The following is a 25,017-nucleotide window of genomic DNA, read 5'->3' as shown; positions in this document are numbered from 1 at the left end:
TGATATCTTGACTGTAACCTTAAGAGAAACCTGAGCTAGAACAATGTGGCCAAGCTTGTCCCCCAGGTACATGTTGGTAAAGTTTTTGTTCATTGGAGTAGATTATAAATTGATTCACAAAAACCCCACAGGGGCGCCTGGGTTGCTCAGTCGTTAGGCGGCTGCCTTCAGCTCAGGTCATGATCCCAGGGTCCTGGGATTGAGTCCCGCCATCAGGCTCCCTGCTCAGCAGGAAGCCTGCTTCTCCCTCTCCCACTCCCCCTACTTGTGTTCTCTCTCTCGCTGTCTCTCTCTGTCAAATAAAAAAAATAAAATCTTAAAAAAAAACAACAACCCACAAAGCTTAAAAATGAATTGTATCAGTTTGCCCTAAAAGGGACAACGAGAATACCTCATGAAGAGAGAGTACTTCAGACCCCTGCACAACTACAGATGGAAAGCAGCTGAGAAAACTATTGAGTTATAAACATAGACTACTTTTTAAGGGACTGGAAGAATAACTCAGAGGGCAGAATCAAGAGTCCAGTGGATGGAGACAAGAGCCACTGAGTATTTCCAGGAAGTATGATGAAGTCCCAAGCAAGGAACTGGCAACATTTACCCAACTGGATTTCAGAATGTCTATGGTCTAGTGACTGCTATGTGCCTTCCGTTCCCCTCTTTGAAGAAAAATATCTATAGAGCTAAGTTTCCTGTCCCTCTCCCATTACTGCATGTGAGGTATGTATGTGGTAGTGGTTGGGGCAGATCATTTGTCTTTTTAACTCACAGATCTTCATACAGAGGAGCCATTTTAAAGAACCACTTAATGCACATCCAAGAAACTGCATCCAAAGAGTCTCATCTGTTCCAGGACCTCACAAAATCCTGAACCTTAATGTTGTAATGGGATGAGAACTTTGCAGGGGTCTGGGGAGGAGGTGAGTGTTTACTGCATGTGGAAAGAGTATACATTTGTGGCCAGAGGGTGGCTTTCGGAAGTTTTAAAACATGGCCCCCCAAACTATTTAACTCTCCTCCCGTCAATCTGATTCTATGGCTGCTTCACCAATATAGTACAGAATAAAGAGTCTGTCAGTTTCTGGTCCCAGGCCCTCAGTGTTACAGAAAAAATATTCAATGTCACTTGTTAAAAATGGCAAGACAGACTTTACTCAGGACCATTACAGTAGGTATTAAGGACCACACCAACACAATTTTGCAGCGGAGATTAGGCTCAACTCCAAATGCAGCATGGCTAAGTGGGAATTTGGAGCCAAGGAGCAGGCTGGGGGTGGGTGAATGTAAAGTTACTCTGAAGAAATTACTAGGAGGTAAGGCGGGGTGGTTCTGGCAGAAGTACCTAACAATTCTTTTGAAGGCCCTCCAGGGTGATCAGACACCTGGGAGATGGCAGAGGCTAAGGAACCTGAGCAGTTAAGGAGGTAGAGGGTTCTTGCTAAAATTGAATTTTACAAGGAAGTGCACAGATGGGTCTAGAAGGTTTGGAGTCTGACTTAAGTTTGGTCAAGCAAAGAATCTTTGTCATTAAGAAACCAGCAATTTCCACTTCCTGTCGTTTGAGACATTTACTTTAGGAACTCAGCTGCCACGCTGAGAGGAGTCAAGACCATATGGAGAGGCCATTGTGTAGGCAGGCATTCCAGCAACCTCAACTGAGGTTCCAGTGGATAGCCAACATCAAGCAATAAAACACGTGAGTGGGGAAAGCCCTTGAGATGACTTTAGCCCCAGCCATGCCACTCCACCCACAGGAGAGACCCTGAACGAGAATCATCTAGCTAAGCCCAGCGAACCTCCAGAACCGTGAGCGATAACAACACGATCGCTCTCTGTTACTGGGACTGAAACCCCAGTTTAACTTAGCCTCGCCGTTTTTCTCACTGCAATGGGCAATTGGGAGACATCCGGAGCGTTGATTGGCCTACAATCACGTCGATCAAGATTTTCTGCCCAATAGACTTTTCAGTCCCCAGGCACCGCTCTCTCTCCCCCCCCCCCCCCCAATCAGTAGTTTCGGCAAAACCCAGAGACTATCCGAAAAGACCACAAGGGAGCAAAGCCCTTCCAGGAGTGGCGTTTAGGGCGGCTTCCTCCGGTGCGGTCCAATGAACTCTTCCTTTTGGCAGCCAAATCCGTCCTCGAGACCGCTCAAGAGGAAGAACGTTTTGATTGGTTGTTTAGTACAGGGGTACAAAGACTCACGGGAGCCTCGACCGAGTACTTGCCATTATTGTCCAGTTCGCCTGTCAATCAGCCCACCTTTACGGATGGGCGGAAACTGGCAGCCCTGCAGGCACCACCTCTTCCTGGGCTGGCGTGCGGGGAGGCGGTGGGCTGCAGGGGCTGCGAATCTGCCGCGTGGGCGGGGCCGCGCTGCACGGCCTGAACAGTTTCTCGGTCGTGAAGCGCCGGGAGTTCCCCGAAGCGCCGGGCCGTGCGGGGCGGGCCCGGGAGAGGGGCGAGAGCGGGGGGTGGAGGCGGGGCCGGGGCGGGGCCGGAGGAGGCGGAAGCGGCGAGAGCGCTCGGGCCGCAGCCATATAGGAGTCAGCGTCCGGGCCGGCGGAGCGGCGGCGGCGGGGTTGGCCGGGGTGGCGGGGCGCTAGTAGCTGGGCGGGTGGGTCGAGGGCCGGGGTCGAGACCGGGGATCGGGTGACGGGCGGGCTGAGCTCCCGCCCCCGCGCAGTGCCGGGGAGGATGCGGCCGGGGGCTCCGGGGCGGGGCGGGCGGCGGCGGCTGCAGCGCTAGCGGCGCAGGGGGTGGGCGGCGGCGGCATGAGGCGCGGGGCCGGCGCCCGCGGGAGGGAGGCGCTGCCGGCGGCCCGGCCGCTCCCGCTGCAGCTGCTCGCCGGGCTCGCCGTGCCCTGCTTGCGGGGCTCCGGACGGTCTCGTCCCGGCCGCCGCCCGGGCCGCCTGTGGTGACCATCCGCCGCGCCGCCCGAGGCTTCACCCGCGCCCTCCCCCAGGGCGCGCCCGCGGAGCTCCGGCCCCATCGCCTGCTCGCGGAGGCCGCGCCGGGCGGCGGCGAGGCCGGAAGATGGCCTGGGTGCTCAAGATGGACGAGGTGATCGAGTCCGGGCTGGTGCACGACTTCGACGCCAGCCTCTCGGGCATCGGGCAGGAGCTGGGCGCCGGCGCCTACAGCATGAGGTACCGGGCGCCCTGGGCCGGCCGGGCGGGCGGGCGGGCGGAAGCTTCGGTCTCCTTGGGGAAGGCCTGCACGACCCCGGGCCTCTGCCAGGCGCGGCTGCGCCCAGCGGTACCCGGGCCTCCCGGCCGCGGGGTTCGGGCCCTGCCGCGTGGCCGTCGGGGCCAGGGAGCCCCGCGGGCGTCTGCCCACCCGGGTGGCGGGCGTGGGAGGGCGGCCCCGCAAGACGCCTCGGGAACTGCTTCTGAGGGCTTCATTTTTGCTGTAAAACTGGCCGGCTGTTAGGATGGCTTGGGTTGGTGGGGGAAGGGGCTTCCTTTCCTTGCAAGTGATTTACAAGCCTCTTTGGAGCTGGGTGGAATACAGTGTACGAAATGGTAGAACTTGTATTGGGAAAATACCCTCTAAGGTTTTGGTTATCAGTTCCTATTCAGTTTACGTTGTAGTCCTTCCTGGTTGCAAATTTTAATCACTTGCTGTTACAATAGTAATTATACCATAAGTGAAAGTAGTCGCAGGGGGGAAAAGCACCTTAACTTAGTGATGTTTTTTGATTGTTTCAAAGTGAAATTTTTCATTTTGGGGACCACCCTCTTAGGCTATTTTCTTTTGCAGAAGGCTTTACGATGCAGTAATTGCACAACAAACAATAGTTTGTTTAGTCTCTGCTGCCTGTACGAGCAGCCATTCATTTTGTTTAATTTTGAAGGTTGAAACAGATCAGAGCTTAGTCTCTGGCCTTTATCCTGAAGAATGCTGTGGTGGGTTTTGTTTTTGTTTTTAACTTCTCTTTGGTGGTTCTTTATTTTTAGCAGCTATATTGAAATATAGTTTATGCACTATAAGTTCACCTGGTTAAAGTGTACAGTTCCATGATTTGGCAGCATTTTGTTAAGGCGAATTGAGATTTTCTGACTTTAATGCCTGATGTCTTTCTAGTGCTGTCCAGTCTCCCAGTAGCTTTCATACATCTCACTGCAGCTCTCTGGGAGAAGAGAGAGCATAAATGTCCTGAAGAGAGACTTCGAGGTCAGAGCAGGCCTGGAATGGTGGGGGCTGCTCCCTGAAGAAATTCAGCTTTTATATTTTAAAGGGGAAACTCTGGGCAGTAAAGACTGTCAGGAGGAGGTGTTTCTTGGAGTGTGGAAGTGTGTGCAGGAAAGCCTTTGGTCACCAGACTCTGACCCTGATTGGGTATGTGCTTCTCTCCCTGAACTTGGCACTTGCTCTCCACAGTTGTGCAACTTGAGGACTCTGGATGAGGTGGCTTATTTTCTAGAACAACTGTCTCAGTTGAAGAAATTGATCTATTGAAAGTCATAGGGTCACCTCACACAGTACTAGAGACAGTGATTTCCTAGTTAAACACAGGCCAAAAGTGCCATGCTGCTCCTTGAGACCAGTTAAGGCACATGAAGGGAATTTAGTGTTTTCAACTGAAAAGTTGCTTCTCACTTCGCAGTTACGGTAAAATGAAACTTAGCTGCCAAGAAGTTTGCTTATTAGGGTTATTTTGAGCTTTTACTTTTTTCCTAGAGTTTTATTTGTTTTAGTGACTCAGGCAGCTAATGAACTTTTGTTTATGGTTTATTCTGTGAAAAGGAAAGAAAATCATGATTTTAACCTTTCCCTGACCTTGTTCTTAAAATATGTCTGACATCTTTATTATTATGGGTCTTTGACAACACTTGCCATGGGGAAACTTTCCATTAAATGTTTTCGGTTAATGCTTAAGTGGTTTGTCATTTAATCTAAAATTTCAGGTATTTTCGAAGGCAAATTCCAGTTTTTAAGGAGCTTATTTAGGTTTTTTTTTCTTTTCCATATTTAATTGAGCCCTCAAAACTGAGAGGCTGATGAGAGTACTTGCTTGCCTCTTGCAAATTCAAGGCCCTTTGTTTGAAATTCAGACTTGGGCAGTTCCAAAATGGACTTGATAAGGACTAAGGCTGAGGAAGGCTTTAGGCTGTTGCAGGCCTCCTTTGATTGCACTTCCCAGCTTGGACGTGGAGTCCTAAGAAGGCTGGATCTTAGAGGAGTGCCTGGTATCTATCTTCTGCATGGGTAGGCGGCATCTTTTCATCTGGCGTCAAGTGGGAAGTAAGGCTATTGATGCTTACTTTTCTCTTTGATTTGTTCAAGAAGTAAACTCAAGGTGCTAAATTTGAAATTATTGGAAAAGTGACTTCTTGATGAAATGAAGGCTGCCTACAAAATAAACTTTTTTAAATTCCAAAGTGAAGTATGCTTACTATAGTTGCTCTTTGGACGGCTTAAACCATCCATTTTTATTTTTATTTTTTTTCAAGATTTTATTCATTTATCTGATAGCACAAGCAGGGCGAGCTGCAGAGGGAGAGGGAGAAGCAGGCTGTCTGCTGAGCAGGGAGCCCGATGTGGGGCTCGATCCCAGGACGCTGGGATCATGACCCGAGCCGAAGACAGAGACTTAACTGACTGAGCCACCCAGGAGCCCCTTAAACCATCCATTTTAAAGACTTTTTAAGAAATGGTTTCCTCCATTTGGGGGAAGATGGCTTGTAAGAAAGATGGTTTCTCTCAGTAGTCTGACTTAAACTCTGTTTACATTTGGGTGCCTGGCTGGCTTCGTAGAGCATGCAGCTCTTGATCTTAGGGTTGTGAGTTCAAGCCCCATGTTAGGCATGGAGCCTACTTAAAAAAACAAAACAAAACTATGTGCATTAAACAATGCAGGCTGATAGTATTGGGTATGTCATGGCAAATTTCTGATATTGTCTTTGCTTCTTCCCCTCCTTTTTTCCTCTTGGCTCTGTTTCGTTTTCTCTGTGTGTGTGTCTCTCTCTCCCTCCCCTCTTTTGTGTGACAGGTTTACCACATTTGTATGTGAGGTATGAGCTACTGCAGATTCTGTTTGAAATGAGGCAGGTCATAAATGTTTTTTAGAAACTTAATTATAATGTCAAGATTCTAGAGATGGGTGAAGAGACTTAGAAACTTCTAAACCAGTCCTTTTATTTTAAGTGAGTAAGCAAGCCCATAGATGTTAGTGTTGGTCCAAGTGACCTGTTAGTGGCACTACCATTCCAAATGAAGGCTGAGTTTCCCCTCACTGAAGGAAGGCTGAAACCCATTGTAACTTGAAATCTGGGTCATTCGTGTTTTCTGAAGTAAGGGACAGGTAACTAAATGGCCTTTAAGAAAGTAGCTCATTAAAACTTTTTTAAGAGGGTCTTTTGGGCCACCTGGTAATTTTTTTTTACATTTTACTGTTTACATGAAATTTATAATCTGTAACAACTTAATTTTTAGGACTTAGGAAGTACTGTGACCTCTTTAGATGACACGTAAAATATTGAATTATTACCTTATGGAGGGCATTGATCTTGTTGCCGGGTAAACTGGGGAGACCTCGGGTCGTGAGGCTCTTGACCCAGCTTGTCCAAAAGATGTCACCGGAGGCTCTTGATCTCATCAGGAGAAAGACTTTAAGGACAGACACAACACAGCAGTACAAGCAGGAAAGTTTATTAAAGCAGAAGTATGCTCTCAAAATGTGAATGCTGGCGGGCTCCAGAGAGAGTAGCATCCCCTAGGGTTTGGATTTCTGTCCACGCCCAGTGTGGAGCCCAACTCGGGACTTGAACTCACAATCCTGATATCAGGACCCTGAGATCAAGACCTGAGCGGAGATCAAGAGTTAGACACTTAATCAACTGAGCCACCCAGGTGCCCCTGGGTTTCTGTCTTAACAATTGTTAACAAGGGGGTGGAATATTAAGTACTTGAGGAAAGGATTTTTTGGAAACATAGCCCTTTCTTATTGGGTCAGGGGTTTCCTGTCATGGCACCCACAGGGAGGAGATTTTAGGTATGGTAATGTGTATAAAGTATAATAAAGGGATAATGTGAACCTTGGCCTACTTCGTCAGCCATCTTGGACCTGTCTGGTTTGATCCAGTTTCTTGTGGTTTTATTTTGGAGTGCTGCCAGGACAGGCTCTGACTTCCTTATAGTTGGCAATGACTTCCTGTATGCTGGCGGGCAGGCATCCTATTAGAACCTAGCTAACTGCCTACTCTAAAACCATCATAGTTGTTTTCTGGGAAATGATAGGCTCGCTTTGTTCATTTTTGAGGAAATTTTTGTCACATACCCAGGTCTGAATAATCATAGTTTGTTAGTTTTTCTTTCAAGTTAAAGTGATATTCTGTGAGAGAAACTGCTCCGTCGGCCTGCAGATCAAACGGTGGCATAAAAGCTTTCCTTGAGACAACCATTGCACTTCGGTGTGCATTAGAAATGTATTATACCTACCCAAGAACCAATATATACTAAAATTAATAATTTTTATGTAGTGACTACCACTGCCTTGATTTGGGTACAGTTTGGTGCCACTGCCTTGATTCATGCTAAGGTACCAGCAGTTCTAATCACCATTGGTTGAGTGCAAATGTCATCAAAGTGAAAAAGGCAAACGATATTTTAGTATTCTGAAAATAGGTTTGACCTCCTGAACCCCCTGAAAGCATCTGTTTCCTCAGGATACCACAGATCACACTTTTGAAAATCTCTGGTTTAATGTGTGCATACAGTTTAGATACTTGAAATGTTTTCTTCTAAATTAAAGTAAACCCATTGTTAAAGCTCAGAGAAGTTAGGTAGCCAGCCACAGTGTCACTCAACAAATGAGAGCTAGGATTTGAAGCTCCAGAGCTGGGGTATGCCTTCTACTTCTTTCCATTGCACCCTTGGCTGCCTACCAGTTAATAGGTGTTCTCCAGGTAGTTAGAGCATGATCTCTCTGAATAGGAGGAGAATCAGCCAGAAAGGCTATATATATTTTTTGTCTTGTTGTATCTTGATTTTTTTTTTTTCCCCTCCAGGACCTCGCTGAACTTAATAGTTCTCCCCCCGCCTTAAAGATTTTATTTATTAATTTGACAGAGAGCACAAGCAGGGGGAGTGGGAGAGGAAGAAGTAGGCTCCCTGCTCAGGAAGCCAGATGCAGGGCTCGATCCCAGGACCCTGAGATCATGACCCAACCTGAAGGCAGACGCTTAACCGACTGAGCCACCCAGGTGCCCCAGAACTTACTAGTTCTAATAATTTGTAAGATCTCAGACTTTTAGTTAGACAGTATCTTTAAATAATAGTAGATTTGTTTCTTTCTATATGATCTTTACATTTCATTTTCTTGCCTTAGTGTGTTGGCTAGGGCTTCACTGCAGTGTTATTTAGAACCACTAAAAACTCGAGTTTTTAGTCTTCTTACAGATTTTAGAGAATGCTCCCAAAGTTTCATAAATAGGTTATCATTGTTCCTAAATGAGATTGGTCCTCAATTTTCTTTTCTTGCACTCTTGTTATTTACTTATTTTTTAAACATCAAGACTGTATCAGTTTCAGGTGAGTTGCTTGCTGTTTTTATGGGCTAAACGTTTTATTTATCTATGTATTTATATATGTATGTATGTAGGCTCTATGCCTAACATGGGGCTTGAAGTCACAACCCTGTAATCTTAAGAGCTGCACGCTCTGTGGACTGAGCCAGCTCGGTATCCCTAAACAGTTTTTTATGAGATGAGACTTAACTGTTCAATATTTCGTAAAGCTCACTTGGAATACAGCCTGGATTTGGTGATTTTAACTTTTTTGCACAAGTAGATGTTTGACTGCATGTGTAATTGATTTAACAGACATAGGAATATTCAGAATTTATGTATGTTAGCCAGTTGTGGTAATTTTAAATTTCATAGAAAATTGTCGGCTCTAAGTTTTCAGATTTTTTTTAAAAAGATCTCTACAATGTTTGTGATTATTCCCTTTTACTTTATGTACTACTTGTGTCTTTTCCTTCTTTTGTGACGTATTTCAGAGGTATGTCTGTATCTTCAGTGCTTCTCAAGCCAAATTTTGGCTTTATTTTTCTTTTCGGTTGGATTTTCTATTTTGCTTTTATGGTCAATTTCTTCCTCGTTTTCTTGCTTCTCTTGTTATTTTCCAACTTCCTTGGTTGGATGCTTTTTCTTCCTTAGTTTTTGGTGTTTGTTTTCTAATAGATGCATTTAAGGCTATATATTCAGTTAGGTTTCTCAGCGGGATTTGAAGGCAACACCCTTTTCTTCATTCAGTTCTATAGTTTTTTTATTTTCTTTCTTGTAGTTCTTCATATATCCTGGACTCTAGCCTTTGATCATGCATATATGTCATAAATACCTCACCTCCATGACTTGCCTTTCTGTTCTCCTTTTGGTGGCTTTTGAACATTCTTGATTTTACTGTGGTCAAATTGACTAATCTTTTCACTTATAGTTAGTCTTACCTTACTCTGAGGATATAAGGTATTCTTTTTTTTTTTTAAAGATCTTATTTTTATTTATTCGACCGAGATAGAGACAGCCAGCGAGAGAGGGAACACAAGCAGGGGGAGTGGGAGAGGAAGAAGCAGGCTCATAGCAGAGGAGCCTGATGTGGGGCTCGATCCCATAACGCCGGGATCACGCCCTGAGCCGAAGGCAGACGCTTAACGGCTGTGCCACCCAGGCGCCCCGAGGATATAAGATATTCGTACAGTCTTTTCTAAAGATTTATTAATTTATATATCATACCTAAGTTTACAGTCTGTCTGGAGTAATTTTTTTTTCTTTTGTTTTTGGTATGGCATGAAGTACGAGGCCAATTGCACTTTTCCCTACTTGAAAAGACTTTTTACTCGAACCTCTTCACAGTGCCATTCTGTTCTAAATCAGCTGTCCAGAAGTGTGGTGTTCTGTTTCCAGATTCTGTATTCTGTCCTTGTGTTCCTGGGGAATACTCAACTAGATCATGCTTTGTCATTATATTCTTGGATTTGGTTTGTTAATTCTTAATTTGGGACTTTTGCTTCTATATTTATGGCTGAAATGAGCTTTTCATTTTCTTTTTTAGTTCTGTTTGTAGGTTGTTTTGACTTCAAAATTACATTAGGCTCATAAAAGGAGTTAGAAAGTATTTCTTCTCTTTCTGTTCTGTTGAAGACTTTCTGCAAGAACTGCCTTTGAAAGTTTGACAGAACTTGCCTATAAAACTATTCTAGGGCAGAAATTTTCTTTTGGGGAAAAATTTTAACCACAGTATCAGTCTCTGTAGAATTATTTTTTAAAGATTTTTATGTCTTGAAGAAAGTTGTTTTTAAGATTTTATCTTTTTTTTAAGTAATCTCTACACCCAACACGGGGCTCAGAAATACAACCCGAAGATTAAGAGTCACATCCTCCACCGACTGAGCCAGCCATGGTGCCCCTGTCTTGAAGAAAGTTTTCACAAGTTATCTTTCTAGGAAATTGTTCATCTTACCCATAGTTTCAAATGTATTGGCATAAAGATGATAGTGGTGTTCTCATCTTTATAGTTTTTGGTTGTTTTTTTTTTAAGATTTTATTTATTTGAGAGAGAACACGAATGGGGATTAGAGGGAGAGGGAGAAGTAGACTCCTGCTGAGCAGGGAGCCTGATGCGGGGCTTGATCCCAGGACTCTGGAATCATGACCTGAGCCAAAGGCAAGTGCTTAACCGACTGAGCCACCCAGGCGCCCTTCATTTTTTTAGTTTTTATTAGTGATAGCTCCTTTTTTATTCATACTTATTTGTGCCTTCTCTTTTTGATCTCTCTCCTAGACATACATATATATGTAATTTTTTAAGGCATGTTGGACCAGACCCCAGACCTTTTGTGCCTTTAATGTTTGTTAAGACTACAAGAAACTCCAGAGTTTCAGGACACTGCTTTTTTTCTTGCATTTTGGTCAGCACTGTGGAGTTGCACCCCCTCAGTTCTGTTCTTTTCTTTTCTTTGTTTCTTTTTTTTTTTTTTTAAGATTTTATTTATTTATTTGAGAGAGAGCTGTGCATGTGCTCGCACATGCAAGCAGAAGGGGGGGAGGTGGAAGCTGACTCCCGCAGAGCAGAGCAGGGAGCTGGATGCGGGGCTTGATCCCAGAACCCTGGGATCATGACCTGGGCCGAAGGCAGATGTGTAACTGACTGAGCCACCCAGGCACCCCGTGCCTCCTTAGTTGTTAGCCATCTCCCCTTTCTTACCGGTTCTTAACATCTTCCACCTTGCCCTCTAGAATTGTCCATCTGCTATCACATGGATTGAATTGTGTCCCCCCGAAAGGGTATATTGAAAGTCCTAACCCTCAGGACCTCAGAATGTGACCTTATTTGGAAATAAGGTCTTTATAGAGGTAATCAAGTTAAAGTGATGTAATGAGGATAGGCACTGGTGTCTTTATAAAAAGAGGCCATCTGGGCACAGAGGGATGACTAAATGAAGACATATAAGGGGAAGCTGGCCATGTGATTGGAGGGATGCATCCGCAAGCCAGGGAGTGCAGAGGAGTTCAAACACCAGAAGTTGGGCGAGAGGCCCAGACCAGCTCTGCCAGCACCCTTATTTCAGACTTCTGGCCTCCAGAGCTGAGAGACATAAATTTCTGTTGTTTTAAGCCACCCTGGTTTTGGTACTTTGTTACAACAGCGTGAGGAAACTAACACAGGCAACTTTGTCTCATAATGGTATCTTCACCTTCCTGTTCTTTTGGAAAGCTGGCTGTCCTCTCAGTATATTCTTTTCCTCTGAAGCCCTGGCAAGTGGTGGTGGTTTATTTCCACAGCCCCCCCCCCCCCCCGCCCTGCTCAGAACATGAGGGAAGGATCCTCTTTAGCTCTCACTGCTAGCTTTCAAGCTGTGCTGCCTTTCTCCTTCCTTGTAAGACCCCCCAACTTTGAATTTCATGTTACCAAATAACAACCAATCAGTCCCCCAATTATTGCAGTCATCTTAGTGATTTCTGGGTCAGTCCTCATTTTTAAATTTTAGATCCTGGTTCACTGTCACTATATGACACTACTAAATTCTTGGTGATTTCAGAATATATCTAAATGGGCCTTCTAGTGGCCTAACATTTCTGTTCCTTGTATCTTTCGTATAGTGGTATTATCTTCAGCTTCTCAGTCCTATGATCATATGTTAGACCTTGCCATTTCCAGTATTGTAACCCATGTATAATCTCAAATTCAGAGTTCTGTGTTAACTACCACTTTCTATGCTTTCAGTCACTCAGTACCTTCCTCTTGCTGTCATTTGGCCCATCTCCGGTCCTTCGTCTGACCCTGTTTGCCTATTTTTTCTTTTTTTTAAAAGTTTATTTATTTTTGAGAGAGAGCATGAGGAGGGGGAGGGGCAGAGGAAGAGAAGCGGACTCCCCACTGAGAGTGGCTCCATCTCACAACCCTGAGATCATGACCTGAGCTGAAATCGAGTCGGAAGCTGAACCGACTGAGCCATCCAGGCGCCCCATCACCCTCTTGAACACCTTTTTTTTCTTCAGCTAGTTTTAATTTTCATGGTCAGTCGTATTACTTCCTTGCATATACTCTTGTCTCTCTTGCCTTCTCTTGCTTTATTCCCCTCCCATCTTTTTTATTTTAGCAAAACTGTGACCCTGATTAAATGTGATTTTTCACTTCCTTTAAGTCATCTAAGCAGGTGCATGTGGTCTAGAAAGCATTGAATGGGTCTCACTTTAAGTTCACAGCCTCAGTATTCCGGTGCATCCTGTTGCTGTTGCCCCTGTGTTGCCCTCATAGTGGCCTCATCCACTGCTCCCCACCCTCAGCACTTGATTCCAGGACTGCTCGGGCCCTCCCACCACTTGCTCCCCATTCCCGCTTTCCACTGATTGAGTCCCTTACTTAGCACTTCCTTCCACAGACTGCACTGGCTTAGATGTTTTTCTTGGTGTATTTAGGTCTGGATTTCTTTTATTTATCCTGCTTTGGTTATTTGGGCTTCTTGAATCAGTGAGTTGGTATATTTCATCAGTTCTGGAGCTTGCTCAGCCTGTATCTCAAATATTGCCTCAACAATATTTTTCCCTCTTCTGGAACTTCAATTCAGTGTGAAATCTCACTTTGTGTTTTCTTTCTCTTTCTCATTTTCCATCATCTCACTCGCTCCTGCTTTCTGAATAACTTATTTTTGCCTATATTCCGGGTTCCTTATCTACTCTACTCTACATTTCTGTCTGAGCTACTGTTAAAGCTAAGTTCTTAATTTTAGCAATTTTATTTTCCAGTTCTAGAAGTTCTGTTTGGGGACATCTGGGTGGCTCAGTTGGTTAAGCATCTGCCTTCCACTCAGGTCATGATCCCAGGGTCCTGGGGTTGAGCTCCTGTTGGCTCCATGCTCAGCAGAGAGCCTGCTTTTCCTTCTCCCTCTGCTTCCCCCCTGCTTGTGCTCATTCTCTCTCTCTCTCTCTCTCTCTCTCTGTGTCAAATAAATGGAATCTTTTTTTTTTTTAAGATTTTTATTTATTTATTTGACAGAGACAGCAAGAGAGGGAACACAAGCAGGGGGAGTGGGAGAGGGAGAAGCAGGCTTCCTGCTTAGCAGGGAGCCCAACTCGGGGCTCAATCCCAGGATCCTGGGATTCTGACCTGAGCCGAAGGCAGACAGACACTTAATGACTGAGCCACCCAGGTACCCCAATAAGTGGAATCATAAAAAAAAAAAAAAAAAAAGTCCTGTTTGTTCCTTTTCAGTTTTGCTGTCTCTTAAATTTTCCTCTTCCTTGCAGATCTTTTTGGGCTTGTCTTATATTTCTTTGAACAGAGTAAGCATAATTTTATAGTATAAGTCTATTAATTCTAGGATCTGAACTCTTTGGGGATATCAGTCTATGTCTAATTAGGAAAATAGAAACCATTTAGATGTTTAAAGCAGAAAAAGATGTAATGAAGTATTTGATTGCAAAGGTGCTAGAAGGGTTGGTGGCGGGGAGGACTTGTTACCTGGTTGCTCCTGGACTAGCTGCTGGAGGCATAGCTGCTAGAGGCATGGCTGGTGCAGCCCAGAAATTTCCTGTAGCCGCAATCTGTGCAGTTTCCTGCCTCTCTGTGTTTTCGCACTCCCTTTTAATTTCCCACCAGTGCTTCCCTTGTACAACTAAGCAAGACTCCAGCTGGCAAGAAGTCTTGTATATGTAGTTTCAGACCTCGAACCCTCTGCAACAGAGGCAGAGAAGAGCTGAATACCAACAGACAGATCTGGAACTGGGTGTATGCCATCTGTTGTTTTTGCTGTTGATTCTTGCTCCCAGAGTCTTGTTTGTCTTTGTGTGCCTGGTTATTTTTGGGTACTGGCATTTCAAAATTACTTGTAATAATTTGAAGCCTTGAGAAACTTTTCATTTGCTTGTCAGATCCCTGGGAGCTCTACCTGTTGGGGATATGGGATACTAGAACTTTCTTCAGGTTCAGCCTAGTAGAAATGATGATCTTAAATTATCTGGACACCTGATTTTTCCTTTTAGTAGTAATTATTAGTGCTGCAGTTGATTCATTGGTTCAGGAGGTATTTGAGACCCTTTGTGCTAAATGCTGGCGTGAGTCAGTGAAGTGAAACAAATCTGGGGAGATGGTTATGTACTTACGGATGATACAGACTTAAGTCCTGTGTACTGTGGGAAGGTGATGGGCTATGTGGGTGGATAGAGCAGGACAAGGGAAGTTGGGAACATGGATGAGAGGACTGCAGTTGTCCAGCTGTCACTGTGAAGGTGACATTTAAATTAAGTGAACTAGACGGACATCAGCAGAAGAGTAGAGCCAAACCCAATGCCAGTGCAGATGCCTTGAAAAAGGCAGAATGGAAGGATGGTGTGGGGGCAAGGGGAGTGAGGGCAAGTAGAAGAGGGAGAAGAGCAGAGTGAGTGGGGCCTCGAAGGGACCCTAGTTGAAAGTGAGCTGAGGGAGAGAGTTCAGAGGAATGAAATGATCTGGCGTCTGTTTGAGGAGGATCACTGCTCTGTTGATTGGAATGCATTTTCTAATGAATTAAAAAATTGGGATTTCAATAGCAAATGATTTTTTTTTTAAAGATTTTATTTTCAAGTAATCTCTACACCCAACTTGGGGCTTAAATTTACAACCCAGAGATCAAGAGTTGCATGCTCTACTGACTGAGCCAGCCAGGCACCTCTTTTTCTTGTCCTTTAAATGCTTACATATATATGACATAAGAATATATATATGTTCATCTACCATGGAACCATTTTGACTGTTACAGTTGTTTTTCATGAAGAGAGTTAGGTTCTAAGTCTTAAAGTACCACTTTGAAGTTGGAAAAGTTTCTGTATCTGTCACAAGGTTTTCTGTCTGTGCTACTTAGGTGACCCCTAGGTTGCAGTGCTGAGAAGAGCTCCTTTAGAGGAGGGTTGGGGACCATCGCTGACTGTGTGTTTCTCAGTTGTACTTGTATGCTTAGAAGCGTTTTGACAGTTTCCAGGTATAAAGAGGAGAACTAGTGGCTAATTAGTCTCTGAATAATCAGTCTGGTGCTTTAATAGAGTATATGCAGGGAGGAGGGAATGCAATGCAGGCTTTCTCTCCCATCTCATTTATTTCAACATTTTGTTTTAAATTGAATTTAATTAAAATGGGGTAGCCAAATATCTTAATAGCTTGTAGAAATAAAAATGGAAAATAAAGCAATTCAGCCAAACCCTTGCTCTTGGTGTTGATATAGTAGTTATTCATTTGGATATATTTTTTAAAAGATTCATTTATTTTAGAGCGAGTGAGTGAGCAAGCACGGGGGGGGGGCAAGGGGAGAGAGAGAATCTGGAGCAGACTCCCTGCTGAGTAGGGCTCAATCTCAGGACCCTGAGCTCATGACCTGAGCCGAAATCAAGAGGCCTAGCTTAACCAACTGAGCCATCCAGGCACCCCTCATTTGGATATTTTGTTATTATTTTACTTTTTATTGAGGAATGAACATAGAAACATTATCAAGATACAAATATACAGGTCCATGATTTATCTCAAAAACAAATACTTGTAACTCATACATTAATGGTGAGAATGTAAAATGGTACAGCTGCTTTGGATAGCCATTTGGCAATTTCTCAAAAAGTTAAACAGAGTAACCATATAACCTACAGTTCTACTCCTAGGTTTATATCCAAGGGAATTAAACATATGTCTACATGAAAAACAGTCAACTGTTCATAGCAGCATTATTCATAATAGCTAAAAAAATGGAAAGAGCCCGGATGTCCCAGAGTGGATAAACATACATATGGGCATACATCTGTCCATACAAAGGGGCATATCATTCACCCCCAAAAAGGAATGATACATGCTACAAGATATTAAGTAAAACATATTAAGTTAAAGAAGGCCATGTGATTCTATTTGCATTAAATATTCAGAATAGGCAAATGCATAGAGACAAAGTAGATCACTGCCTAGGCTAGGGGTAGGGTCGGGGATAGGGCTTGGGAATGACTGCTAACGGGTGTGAGATTTCTTTTTGAGGTGATGAAAATGTTCTAGGAATAGATATAGTTGTGATAACTGTACAACTCTGTTAATATACCAAAATCCACTGAATTACACATTTTAAAAGGGTGAATTTTTATGGAATGTAAATTATATTCTCAGCTGTTTTTGTAACAAAACAAAATAAACACATCCATGTGTGTTTGGGTTAACAGAGAATATAGATGGTGCCCTAGAAGACCTCCCCCCACTCTCCTCCCTTCCAATCAATGCCCCAAGTTATTCTTGGGGAAAAAATAGCAGCTGTTTCTACTGCTACTGCTCACTTCTCAGAAGAAGCCATTGTTTTAGACTAAGCATGAAGCTTTGTGCTCTCAGTGTTTGCCAGGCCTCGCAGGACTCTTTTTGTAAATTTCCATTTTAATCAAATGCTTCTTTGTGATTTTATGGTACCAGTGTGACCTACCTTTCAAAACAGGTAGCTATGCACTCTTGACTTGCTCTTTTTTAAAGATTTTTCAAAAAATTTATTTATTTCAGAGAGAGAGAGAAGGGAGAGCAGGAGAGTGAGGAGGGTCAAAGGGAGAAGACTCCTGCTGAGCAGGGAGCCCAGTGCAGGTCTCAATCCCAGGATCCTGGGATCATGACCTGAGCTGAAGGCAGATGCCTAACCAGTTGAGCCACCAAGGCGCCCAACTTGCTCTTTTTTAAATAGAAATAGTACGGAGTTTAAAGTTTTTAAAGAATTTTTTGAAGTAGTGTGTGTATTATTAGATCTCTTGCTTAATCAGTAGCATGAACTTTATTAACTGTTAAATACTTATTTTATCTGCCTCATCATAGCTGCTCCCCCCTTCTGCCCACACCCACACTAGAGATATTAGTTATTAGTACTATCTTTTGGGGAGCCAGATTAACATTAATAGCTCTTTTATTCTACATGACATTTTTGTGCTTAAATTTTATTTTTATTTATCTATTTTTATATTTTTTTAAAGTAATTGCTCGCTACACCCATCATGGGGCTCGAACTCACAACCGTGAGACTAAGAGTTGCACACTCCACTGACTGAGCCAGCTTAGGCACCCCTGAACTTAAATTTTAAAAGAAACTGCCCTTACATGTTTTTATGTGCTTTTAATTATTTTCAACTAAAGTAAGGTCAATGTTGATTCTTTTGCCTTTCAGCGATGTCTTGGCATTGCCCATTTTTAAGCAGGAAGATTCCAGCCTTCCATTAGACGGTGAGACTAAACACCCACCCTTTCAATATGTGATGTGCGCTGCCACCTCGCCTGCAGTGAAACTGCATGATGAGACGCTCACTTACTTGAACCAAGGTGAGTATGGCTGGGTCAGGCTTTGATGGAGGAATTGACACACATCTAAAGCATTTTGGCATTACAGCCTAGTTTATGGGTAATAATTTAAAATTAGATTATTTTTCTTAAATTTGACTGTTAGCCAACAAAGTAATAGTTTGTGGAAACTGATTTGCATAAAGAGGGTCCGTGCAACAAGATTTATTACAGGGTCTTTCAGACAAAATCCAAAGGAGGAGCAAGTAGGAAAGGATGTCAGTTATTTTTAGGAACACTGGCTTCAATATGGAACTTGAGAATGAATCAAGGAACCTGGGTCTCAGGCCTGAAGCAGGTTTGTGCTGAAAATAGACAAGCTGCACCAAGATGGAGTCTGTGGCTAAAATAAACCGTGTCAGATTCTGTCTACTCGTATCTTGTCCGCATTTTATGAGAATATGATGTTTTGGTGATATGAAAGTGAGAGCTGGCAAAGTGGAAAATAGAGCTGTGGGGATAGAATTTACTGTTGGAAATTATAAGGGATTTTTTTCAAGGTTCTCTTAGCAGTTTGGGCATAGGCCAGTGTGACTAACCAAATTAAAGAAAAGTACTTTGTTACACAGCTATGAATTTGTTGGATACATATACCGAAAGCATGTTGCACCCTTATTTTTAAACAAAATCCGAACTTTTTTTCTTATAAAAATAGTACAACCTCTCACTGTAGAAAGATTGGGTAATGTGTCAGGAGATAAAGCTGGAAATTGACTGCAGTGGCAGCTCACCAAGATAACTAGTTCAGGTTTTAGGTATTTTTTCTTGTGTGTGTATCTACTTGATTTCAGCAGAATTGGAATTAATATTTGTTCACTTAAGAGCATGTTGTAATTATTTTTCTGTCATAAATAGAATCTTTAATTCCTTGAATGTTTGGAAGGAGCTATGGGTTTTAGACTGTTATGATTAGTATTCTGAAATGTGGAAGAAAAGCTTTTCATTTGATATCTAAGTGGAGGATCTGTGAGGTTTTACCCCAGGTTATTCTACCACAGCACCTGTACAATACCCTAACTCTGTCGTTAACATTGTTTGGTAGGCATTCTGTTGTTTGAGACTTAGGTGTCTTTTTTTTTTTTTTTTAATTTGAGAGAGCAAACAAGAGAGAACATGAGTGGAGGGGGTGCAGCAGCGGGCAGAGGGAGAAGCAGACTCCCCGTGGAACAGGGAGCTCAATGTGAGACTCAGTCCCAGGACCCTGGGATCATGACCTGAGCCGAAGGCAGATGCTTAACCAGATGAGCCACCCCAGGCATCCCTTAAGTGTCCTATTTGAAAGTACCTTAAAGGGGCACCTGTGTGGCTCTGCCTTTGGCTCAGGTCATGGTCCTGGAGTCCCGGGATCGAGCCCCGCTTCTGGCTCCCTGCTTAGCAGAGAGTCTGCTTCTCCCTCTCTCTCTGCCCTTTACCCTGCTCAAGTCTGCTTCGCCCTCTGCTCCTTAGCCCGCTTGTGCTCTCTCTCAAATAAATAAAATCTTTAAAAAGAAAAAAAGAGAGAGAGAGAGAAAGTACCTTAAGTTTATATGGCAAGATTTGTTTTAGATGTAAAAATATCAGAAGAAACCATGTATATTCATGCATGGATATTCACTGTAGCTTTATTTCTAATGACAAGGAAATAACCTGTATTTCTCTTACTTGGGGAATAGTTGATAAGTTCTGTTATGTGCATACCATGGGATGAATGAGTGTACACACACACACACACACACACACACAGACACACACACCCCTGTTTAAGGGAATGCATTGGATGTGTCTATCTATTGGCCTGGGGAAATATCCGTAGTTTATCACTGTTATTATTTATTTATTTATTTATTTTTTTAAGATTTTATTTACTTATTCGACAGAGATAGAGACAGCCAGCGAGAGAGGGAACACAAGCAGGGGGAGTGGGAGAGGAAGAAGCAGGCTCATAGCAGAAGAACCTGATGTGGGGCTCGATCCCAGTACGCCAGGATCACGCCCTGAGCCGAAGGCAGACGCTTAACCGCTGTGCCACCCAGGCGCCCCTATCACTGTTATTATTAAACTGGAAAAAGATACCTCATGTTGATAAAAGTTGCAATCCACCATCTGTATTAATGGTATATTAGATTGACGTTCACTGAGTGCTTACTATGTATGAAGCATTGTACTAAGTACTGCACATGTGTTATATAGTTCCCATAGTAACTCTAGAAGTTTATTAATTTTAGGGGTACCTGGTTGGCTCAGTTGGTAGAACACGTGACTCTTTTTTTCTTTTATCTTTTTCAGAGAGAGAGTGTGAGGGAGAGGGAAAGGGAGAGAAAGAATCCTAAGCAGGCTCCACACCCAGCGCAGAGCCCTATGTGGGGCTCAATCTCACAACCCTGAGATCATGACCTGAGCCAAAATCAAGAGTTGGACGCTTAACGACTGAGCCACCCAGGCGCCCTTGAGGTTGAACATATGACTCTTGATCTCAGGGTCATGAGTTCAAGCTTACTTTAAAAAGATCCATTTTCAGATTTATAAAACAAGCTGAGAGCAGTTGATTAACTTGCTCAATGTGAATTTGGTCAAGCTTAGATTTGAAAAAAAGCAAATCTTAAGTGTATAGCTCAGAGAATTTTTACATATATTATTCCCTTGAAACTACTATCTATGTCCAATATTTCCAGTACCCCAGGAGGTTCCTTTATATTCCCCTCCCAGATGATACCCAGCTTGACTATAACTAGTATAAGTGCAGGTGGTTTTCTTGCACTTGATTCTGCTCACTGCAGTATTTTGTTTTTTAAGATTTTATTGATTTATTTCACAGAGAGAGAGAGCGAACATGAGCGGGGGGAATGGCAAAGGGAGAGGGACAAGCAGACTCCTTACCAAGCTGGGAGCCCGACGCAGGGCTCGATCCCAGGACCCCAGGACCATGACCTGAGCTGAAGGCAGATGCCCAACCAACTGAGCCATGCAGGTGCCCCTGCTCACTGCAATATTAATGTTGAATCTTTTCTTGGCTGTAGAATTTATCTTTTAATTTCTTCATCTTTTAAGAAAAAAAGTGGAAAAGTAGACTGCATATGTAGAAATATTTTTTTAAAAACATATGTATGAATAGGCGCGTCTGGGTGGGGAGCCTGCTTATCCCTCCCCTGCCCCATGTTCTCTCCCGCTCTTTCTCTCTCAAATATTTTTAAAAAACATGAATAATGGGGCACCTGGGTGGCTCAATTGGTTAAACGTCCAACTCTTGATCCTGGCTCAGGTCATGGTCTCAGGGTTGTGAGATCGGGCCCGGTGTTGGGCTTCCCATTCAGGGAGGAGTGTCTTCTCCCTCTCCCTCTGCCCCTTTCCTTGCTTGAGCGTGTGCATGTGCTTGCACTCTCTCTCTCTCAAATAAATCTTAAAAAAATACTATTTGAATAACCATTAAAAACACATTAGAGGGGCGCCCGAGTGGCTCAGTCGTTAAGCGTCTGCCTTCGGCTCAGGGCGTGATCCCGGCGATCTGGGATCGAGCCCCACATCAGGCTCCTCCGCTATGAGCCTGCTTCTTCCTCTCCCACTCCCCCTGCTTGTGTTCCCTCTCTTGCTGGCTGTCTCTATCTCTGTCAAATAAATAAATAAAATCTTAAAAAAAAAAAAACACATTAGAGTAATCATAAAGGAATTATTTTATATACCTTTTAAAAGAATTGTAAAACCTTTAATACATGAGTATCAAATACACATATTACAATATGTGTAGTTCTTTCACAGACTTGTCTCCTAACATTTATCACTTTGACAAAAGGTTCTGGACCCCTGATTTTTCATGAATCCCCAAAGATTGTTTTCAATTTTTTATAAATATGTATGTTTCTAAGGAGAGGATCCATAACTCTTTCCAGAGCCAGGCAAGGTTTGGCTTGGGGCGAGGTGTGGCTGAGTGTCTTTTACCCCATCTCTTTTAAGCTGTGGAAGCAAACAGAGGTCCAGGCTCAGCAAAGTACCTTCAGGTGATGGAGCTCCCTTTTCAAAGGAAATATTCTCAGTAGTGCATATGCAGTTTTGATGTTTTTTTATAGAAACTTTTCCTGCAATATATAGTATAAGGAGAATCGGGGTTAGGTATGGGAAATAATAAGGAGACTTGATTAATTTTATCTAGGAATCCAGTAAAACTCCATGAATATTTTTACAGCTGGAGTGATATTGTCATGGAAAGTTCTTGTGAAGTCTACCTCGGTGACACCATTTTAGTATTGATGGTTTGACTAAGTATTGACATATTTACTGCCTATGTTTTTAGGAATCAGATTGTCACTCACTTTTAAGGCTCATGAATCCATTTTCTTGCATTCAGATACACTCTTAAGTTCCACGAAGAAAAATGACTTAACATGGCAATGTTGCCTTGTTTATCAAAAAAAGGACATAAAAACTCTGTAAGAAGGGATTAGACAGGGCACTTGAAGGTGTCATTTGTCAGAACAAGTTTACTCTTTTTTATTTCACATGTGAGTTTATCTGCATTCATTCTAGTACACGAGAGGAAAATTGGAAATAATGGTGATGATTAATGAAAGGACAGTTATCTCCATTTTATAATTATATGAAAACTTCAGAGGGAATAATTACTCCTACAGTTATCTATTTGGATTATTGGCCATACCATCCCTTTTTACAGATAGAGATTTAAGAGTGCTCTGATTCTAAATCTAGTGTTCTTAACTGCCAAGTCTCTTTACTGGAATAGTTTCAGTGTATTCTAAGTTTTTAGGTAATCGTCACCGTTTAAAATTTAACAGTTTAAATAGATGATTTATATATGTGGTTCAAAATTCAAAAGGTATACAATAAAAAGTCTTCTTTCCCTGTCTCCCAGTTACTGAGTTCTGCTTGCCTCAGGCAGCCACCGAATTAGAACCATTTAAAAATACCTAAGAAGATTCTAATCATGTTTTATGACAGTCCTTGTATAACAAAAATTTATATAGTTAATATTTTATTGAATTTATTCCAGTAAACTTAATTCTTCATGTGATGGGTGAATTGTGTGCTTAAGCATGATTGTGGTGAATGCGATGGTCTTATCACTAAAGATTGAAATGTAAAAAAGAACTTAAACTTAGCATCTCTGTAGTAGGGCCTGGTAGATACTGTCCTACGTGGTTGCTGATGAAACAGCACTGCCTACGATATAAACACATCTGTTACCTGTTAGATGTCCTTAAGCAGATTCTTCACATACCTTTTGGTTTCTTTTAAATGTTTCACCTAGGTAAGATGAGCAGTGATTTAAATGTATCTTGTGTCTTTTCTGCATGTGGTGAGGTGGGAGGTGGAGAGGGCCACGGTGGGTCGTGACTGTCTGCAGTCTCTGGAACGGGGCTGCCTGTGTGTGGATCCCATTCCATCACTTGCTAGCTTAGGCAAGTTCCTTAATTTAATACTCTAGACATAAGGTAGTTGAGAGTTAAATTGAATTAATGTGTATAATGTACTTATAAGCTAGGCAGCACACAGGAAGCTTGCTGCTGTTACTGTCATTTATAACTAAGTAGCTTATTGGTTTCTGACTATACTGGAAAACCAATTGTTTAGACCTTGGTTGCCGTGTTAGTTTCCTGTTGCTGCTGGATGAGCAGTTTTTACAAATGGTTAGGACCCAGCCTGGGACTCCATACCCGTGTAGTGGACTCAAGACGTTTGCCATGTTTGTTGGAAAGTGTGTTATTATAATTTTTTATTTTCTATATAGGTTTTTAAAGATTTTATTTTAAGATCTTATTTATTTCTTAGAGAGCACAAGCAGGCTGAGGGACAGAGAGAGAGAGGGAGAGAAGCAGACTCCTCGCTGAGGAGGGAATCCAACACGGGGCTCAGTCCCAGGACTCTGAGATCATGACCTGAGCCAAAGTTAGACGCTTAACCAACTGAGCCACCCAGGTGTCCCTAAAGACTATATTTTTAAGCAACCTCTACATCCAGCATGGGGCTTGAACTCACAACCCCAAGATCAAGAGTCGCACGCTCCACTGATTGGGCCAGCCAGGTGCCCCTGGAGAAACCATTTGAAGAATAACAAGTGTTACAGAGCCTTTAAAAAAAAAAAAGAGAATTACTTCTGATTTTAGAAGAATAAAAGTCTACAGTGCTTTAATATAGGAGCAACAAATCCTGAGATGTGTTTGTGGAAACAGATTGAACTTTATATTGAGCACAGAAGCATCCTTGTTCGGTTGACTAGGAAAAATGATACAAAGGAAGATAGGAACATTGAGATTTTGTCCTTTATTTGATTTTTTAAATCCTGAGAATTTTGAGATTTTGAGGATCATAAGATAATTCTGGTGGGACGACATTTCTCTCCGTCCTGGGCAGGTTGCTATGCACCTCATCCACCTCCCATCTCACTGGCTGCTTTTCTTTGGGTTACTGTCTATCCCAGAGAAGTGTCGTGACCCTCTTCTCTTTCTCTACACTCACTCCTCAGATGATCGTGTCTTTAAGTAGCTTTACCTAACAGCTGTAATCCTGAAAAGTCCTCTGTTAAGATCTCCAATTGGGATTTCTTCCTCTTAGCTCCAGATTTATAAATCAACCTGATTATCAATTTGGATGGCCGGTAGGTATCTCAGACTTAACGTATTTTTAATTGCACTTTCGATTTTCTCCCCCAAATCTGCTCCTGGTGGTCTTCCTCATGTTCAGGACCTTCTGTAGCCAAAAATCTGGAATAATCCTCAACTCTTTTTTTCTTTCACACTGTACATCTGATACACCAGCAAATGCTTAGGCTCTCCCTTCAAAATAATTTCCAGAGTGACAATTTCTTACCATCTCCATTCCTGCTGTCCGTATTTGAGCAACTGCTTCAGACTGAGGGATTTATGCTAACCTGATAAGTGAAAATTGATTTCAGTGATTTTAATTTGCATTTCTCTGATGGAGATTGGATGTCTTCTAATATGTTTAAGAGCTGTTGGCAGTTCCTTCTTTTGTGAACCACATGTTCATGTCATTTGCTCATTTTTATCTTGTAGGGCTGTTGGACATTTGTTTGTGATTTTGTAGAAGTTCTTTATGTATTAGGGAGATTAGCCCCTTGTGTCTAATGTGAGTTGCAAATATTCCCCCCCTTGCATTTTTCCTGTTTGTATTGACTAGTCAGAATCCCCGAGTCAAAGAATACAGTATTTAACTTAACAGGGGCAGCCAGGTTACTTTTCAGAGAGACTTTTATCA

At 42.8% G+C, this 25,017-nt stretch overlaps 1 protein-coding gene across 3 annotated transcripts in view; it reads left to right on the top strand.

The window, feature by feature from the left end:
- Positions 1 to 2,811: 2,811 nt before the first annotated feature.
- The window catches only part of UBP1 (upstream binding protein 1), a 52,921-nt gene continuing 30,715 nt past the window's right edge, over positions 2,812 to 25,017 (top strand). For 2 of the 3 annotated variants that reach the window (XM_026496673.4, XM_026496671.4), the window contains exons 1-2: positions 2,813 to 3,149; positions 17,645 to 17,796. In XM_026496673.4, coding sequence (XP_026352458.1) covers positions 3,037 to 3,149; positions 17,645 to 17,796 — 265 coding nt within the window. In that variant the 5' untranslated portion in view covers positions 2,813 to 3,036. Of the gene's footprint in view, positions 3,150 to 17,644; positions 17,797 to 25,017 lie in introns of all 3 variants that reach the window. The other variant, XM_057315883.1, reaches the window with a different exon arrangement.

Source organism: Ursus arctos, unplaced genomic scaffold (assembly GCF_023065955.2).
Source record: "Ursus arctos isolate Adak ecotype North America unplaced genomic scaffold, UrsArc2.0 scaffold_20, whole genome shotgun sequence".
In the NCBI taxonomy this organism is placed as follows: Eukaryota; Metazoa; Chordata; class Mammalia; order Carnivora; family Ursidae; genus Ursus; species Ursus arctos.
This window is presented reverse-complemented; position numbering and strand designations above follow the sequence as displayed.